Raw genomic sequence first — 6000 nt, forward strand, 5'->3', positions numbered from 1 at the left:
AGCTAGATTTAGGTAAATTTCGTAACCTTGGTACAAAATATGAGCATGTTAAGTTGAGTTTTGATTCATAAAATCCCATGTGAGATATTTTAGCCCATGTCCCTTTTTCTTGGAGTGATAAATGAAAAATATATTCTTATTTTCTTGTTGATGTTTTGATGATCTCATTATTCTTTCATTTGATTGATTGCTTGCCATAGATTAAGTTTAATGGACTAGAGAATGCTAGAATTCACTCTTATGCTTGTTGAGACTTTTATCAATACATGTCCCTGATTCTGGAACGGATAGAGGCACCCTAGGAATTACCACCATTGCCAAATAAGCCTGTGTCCCTAATTGTGTATACAAGATGTGTACCCCCTTAGATAAACCCCTTTGAAGCCACCCTCAAGTGCAAGAGGTACAAGTTATAGAATAGGGGATTAAGTAAGGATGTCGAACCCACGAGGATTGGTAAATCCTTTCCTAGCTAGGGAAAACCTAAGGAAAAACTAGAAGAATATGCAAATGTACAATCACAAACAAAGGCTCACAAGTGAACCAAAGTTCATGGTGAGTATGTGCAAGATGGTGTGTAGAGATTTGATTTTGATTTTGAGATTGGTTTCTATTCAAATTGAAACAATGAAAGCAAGTAATAATAACTAAGCTAAACTAGACAAGTTGTTATCAAATGGATGGGAGTTAGGGCATCGGGTTTCACCTTTTGCCTCCCTTGCAAGCATTAAAGCAATTGAATATGAATGATGCAAAGCTAATTGTCCAACTACCCTCTTAGCATCTTGATAGGACTACTAAAGCTTAAACTCCTTTCATTTTATTAACTCTAACGGGATAAGTCTAGAGCTAACTACCTAGAGACAAATTCAATTACCGGATAGGTCTCAAAAATGCCCCTAAATGCATAAATCTTAGAGTTTAGGTAACCAAGTAAGCAAACCAATCCTATCTCTAGGTGATTTTAGCTCACTACCCTCACATGCACATATGGTGTGCTTTCATGCTCCGATCCCTTTTTGCCTAAAGGTAATCAATCTCTAGGGAAAACTTCATGTGATGGCAAACACATAACTCAAATTGATTACGTCTAAGTAATGCATTCAACTATTGACTTAGCATGTGAGAATGACAACATGAATTTGCATCAATTTATAAACAAAAGCATCAATATAAGCAAGTTTGGCTAGGGTTTTCAACCCTAGCCCCAACTAATTAACTACTCACACATAGCTAGATACACAAGCTTCAACATTCTATTAAACATCAAATACATAAAGAGATAGGGAGTAAAGGGTGACTATTGATGATGCCGGAAGAGGTGGTGGAGATGGGTCTCCAAGAACATGATGTGGTGGTAGTCACCTCCTTCTCCTTGCTCCAAGCTCTTGATATTGGTAAGAATAGTGAAATTTGGAATCTCTAAGGTGAGTTGTGGTGTTGAGTGGTGGAGGAAATGGAGGTTATAGTGGTAGAAATGGTGGTTTTAGTAGTGGAGATGGTGGTTTTAGTGGTGGAAATGGTGGTGTCTTCTCTAGAGAGAAAATGGATCTTGGATAGGATGAAGATGATTGAATGGAGTCAAGAATGCTAAAGAATGAGTCTTTGGCCTCTCTTTGATCAACTATGTGTGTCCTCTTTGGTCCCAAAGTGTGCAAGAGATGCTCTTACACCATTGTCCCCCAAATGGTCCCAAATTGGCAAGGTGACAAAAGGACAAGGTGTAGGGAGATATTTGAATTTTAAGTGATGAGTGATTCTCACAACCATGCTCCTCCTTTGCTGGAGAAGGGACCCTCCATGAGTGGCGGCTCGCCGGAAAAGTCTCCGGAAAAGTTTGCCGGAAAAATCGCCGGAAAAGTCGATTTGCAATTTTCTTCCAATCTCTGTGTCTTCTTCCCATAAATCTCCGCATTTCAAGCCTCAAATAGTCATTTTATTCTCAATGCAAGGTTTCCTACAAATAAAAGGAAATGGATTAAAAAGGGTAAAATAGCATGGAAGACAAATCAATTTTCATAATTATGGGGCACAATTGCATAAGTAATTTGTGACTCAACAGCCAACTTAGGATATATGCATGTAATTGGAGCTAGATTTAGGTAAACAATTCACCTAATAGTTTTGTGAACCTATATCATAAGTAGTAAAGGCTTTGGACAAAAGTCGAAATCAATTAAGGATGATTGCAAATAGATGAACTTTTCCATACTAGGTTGTGCACTTTGGTTGACATCCTTTCTTTGTTCTTCATGCGTTGAATGTGTTCTTGATTAGCTAGCTTTCTAGACTATGATTGCATGTTCAATAGGTTTAATTTAGATGCTTTCACTTAGATTAAATATTCAAGGAAAGTAAAATATGGGAAATCATTTGCTTACTAACGTTTCACATGGTCAACTTCTTTCTCATGACATAGAAGATCAACTATAGGAATTGTAATGGGATTTCATGCATATGATTGTGGTTTTGATCTTTATTCCTTGTGTTCCTCCCTTGTATATATGTTTTTACAGTTTCTTTGTTTTATTTATTTTAATTTTTGATTTAAAAATCCTAAAACCCCCTTTTTTGTGTTTACTTGTATATATTTCTATTCTTTGTTTTATTTTTGTAAATAATATTTTATACTTTTATTAATTATTTATTGGTTTTTGCAATTACAGGTGTACCCTCAATCCCCGGCTAAAACGATCCCTACTTATTCTATACTGAAAACTACATTTTGCAGGGTTAAATTGCGCGCTTATCCTTAGCGTGTCAATTGAAGTAATCCGGATGAATGTGGTATAACCGTCCAAGTGACTACTTGATTGGGAAGGGATATGTTAACAATGAACTATGCCCATGTGCGTTCATAAAAATAACAAGTTTCAGATTTGCAATAGTAGCGGTTTATGTTGATGACATGAACATAATTGGCACCTTTTAAGAGTTAAGGGAAACCGCTGAACACTTGAAATCTGAGTTTGAGATGAAAGATCTTTGGGAGAACACGGTTTTGCCTCGGTTTGGAACTTAAGCACCGTGAAGATGGTATCTTGATTCATCAATCATCTTATACCCAAAAGATGCTTAGGCATTTCAATACTGACAAAGTTAAGCCTTCAAGCACCCCCAATGGTCGTCCGTAGTCTTGATCCAAAGAAGGATCTATTTTGTCCAAAAGACGATGACAAAGACGTGCTAGAGGCAGAAGTGCCCTACCTAAGTGCAATAGGCACATTATTATACTTAGCACAATGCACAAGACCGGACATCTCTTTCAACGTGAACTTGTTAGCTAGACATAGCTCTGCACCAACACGACGCCATTAGACTGGTGTTAAAGATATCTTTCGATACCTAAGTGGTACGATTGATATGAGCTTGTTCTATCCCTACAGAGAGACGATGGATTCAGACCCATCATATGTTATGGACACCACCAACAATGGTCTGAATTCTCTCTCCCCATCCCAAAATGATATAAGTGTTTTGGAAGGTTTTGCTGATGCTGGGTACCTCTTTGACCCACACAAAGGTTGTTCCCAAATTGGTTATGTGGTCACCATAGGTAAGACCGCGATATCTTGGAGGTCTACTAAACAGATTCTAGTCGCTACTTCTTCGAATCATGCAGAGATTATTGCTCTTCATGAAGCGGTTCGTGAATGTATGTGGCTTAGATCCATAGTTACGCACGTTCTAAGCAATTGTGATTTGAAGTCTACCACAGATGAGCCTACCAGCATTTATGAGGATAATGCTGCTTGCATTGAACAAATGAAGTAAGGCTACATCAAAGGCGACAATACCAAGCACGTATCAGCAACAACAGAAGTTCCTCAAGATCAAAGTGAACCAGGTTCGATCTGAGGACAATGTTGCAGACTTGTTTACTAAGTCATTGCCCAAATTCAAGTTCGAGAAACATGTTGCAAGCATTGGTTTGCGGAAGTTATCCGAACTCCCATGATCGTAGTCATCAGGGGGAGATGTCTACATGTTGATCTTGAAACGTGAAGGGTGTGTTGTGTTCTTTTGCTCCTTCGACCGAGGTTATTTTTGTCCCACTGGGTTTTTGTTACTCGGCAAGGTTTTTAATGAGGCAACGAGAGGAGCACCACGTTTGGGTGACACAAGGGGGAGTGTTCAAGTAAAATCCAGAATATGTGTCTGGCCCAAACTCTAGGTTACTTGCTCTAGTTGTAATAGGGTTTGTATTAGAGATAATCTCGGAGAATCTTAGTAGATATCCAATCAATATACCATTATGTTTTCATGTACAACTCTATCTCTATGCTTGTAATCCTCTATATAAAGAGGCCCCTATTATCAATGAAAATACTGCAAATTCTCTCCCAAATATCGATTCCCTAAAACACACACACACACTCCTTTCCAATTTCATAAAGCACCAATATATTATATTAATTGTGTTGAACAGTACAATTGTCAACCATTTCAAAGTGTTTGGGAAAATAACACCAAGAGTGGCTTAGTACCAATCAAGTAGCTATAGTTAGCCTTATTTAAAAAAGGAACTCTCACATGCTCTATATCTTATATCTCTCGTGCATGACTAATAAATATTCTTATTAGCGTGCTTGTCATGCAAGTACTTGGTTAACTTGATGATTAGATTGATCAAACCCATAAAGCACCGACGCGCTTAAGCTTGGGGATTAAGGAGCGCTTAAGATGAAGACTCATGACTTCATTGGCTCCACCAACAAATTCGCCACCAATGAACACAGCCGGCACAGATGGGTTGCATCCGAGCCTCAACAGAGCTTGCTCTATTTCTCTCCCTCTTTGCATCTCATCCAGTTCATACACTGCTGGGTTCACCCCAAAGTCGCAAAGCAAGGTCTTGATTGAGTGGCTCATGCAGCATGAGTTCTTGCTGAAGATCACCACAGGTCTCTCGGACACCATCTTTGTCACCGCCTCCATTGCTAGTTAGCAGCTTTCTTCTCGTAAACAAGGAGAAAATGTAATGACTTGAAGGCAAAGTATATGCCAATGCCAATGGTGGGTAGGTAGGTGAAATGTGTTATATAGATTTAGAGGAAATAGAGATTAGAGGTTTCTGAGGAAAGTATATATATTGATGAGGTTTGATGTGTTTGTGAGTTATGGAGTGCCAGGGAAGTGTTTTTATAGGAGATGGGTGAGAATGGATTGGCATTGTCTAATAGTTGAAGGGTACGGTTTTGATAGTGGAGGATAATAAGAATGTTCGATTTGATATTTGATTTCATAAACTTTGATCATTACTTAACAGCCATCCAAAAGTTGCACTAGCTAGGAGAATCAACTTTGCACGTTGTCGAATTTTAACATACGGAAATAGAGACGCGTCCTTTGTACGGCTTCACATTTATTCTTATCCTACATATGTCATGGTGCCTGCCTGTGCATTTTGCTCTTCGTTTTCGTTTCTCTTTTTGGTGTTAAAAGTTTGAGTCACTATTATAAATTATTAAATGACATATATAACCTATTATAAAATGACTATTAAGGACAATAATTATACCAAAAAAATATTATATTTATTTTATGTAGACTTTCCAATTCAATAATATTAGATTGTATTCCTTATTATTTTCGTTATCTATTTTCATTTTCAATTTCACTACATACTCATTAAAGCATTCATATATATTTAATAAGAATTAAAAATATGATTAAGATCATGTGACATAAAAATGTATGATATATATGTTGAACGCATATTGGTGAGGGAAAACAAAATAAATCCTCTTATGATTTATGACCTAAATCTAAGTCAATCCATTATATCTGCAAAAAAAAAAAAAAAAAAAAACTAAAAATATTTAAATAATTAATCATGTGGTACAAAAAATACAGAAAAAAAATCAATATTAAAAAACGAATGATTTTTTTTTTTGAGAATAAAAACAAATGATTTCTTCATTTTTTTTTGCACAGCTAAAATAGAAAAAAAAACATAATAGTTCATGGCATTTTCTTATTGATTAGACATTAATTTTT

The 6000-nt window shown here is 36.7% G+C and overlaps 1 protein-coding gene across 1 annotated transcript; it reads right to left on the minus strand.

The window, feature by feature from the left end:
• Nucleotides 1–4387: 4387 nt before the first annotated feature.
• Nucleotides 4388–5130, minus strand: LOC133710698 (monothiol glutaredoxin-S2-like). Its single transcript, XM_062136832.1, has one exon. It carries the CDS (start codon nucleotides 4936–4938, stop codon nucleotides 4630–4632), a length of 309 nt encoding a protein of 102 aa, XP_061992816.1. The 5' UTR covers nucleotides 4939–5130; the 3' UTR covers nucleotides 4388–4629.
• Nucleotides 5131–6000: the final 870 nt, after the last annotated feature.

Source organism: Rosa rugosa, chromosome 5 (genome assembly GCF_958449725.1).
Source record: "Rosa rugosa chromosome 5, drRosRugo1.1, whole genome shotgun sequence".
In the NCBI taxonomy this organism is placed as follows: domain Eukaryota; kingdom Viridiplantae; phylum Streptophyta; class Magnoliopsida; order Rosales; family Rosaceae; genus Rosa; species Rosa rugosa.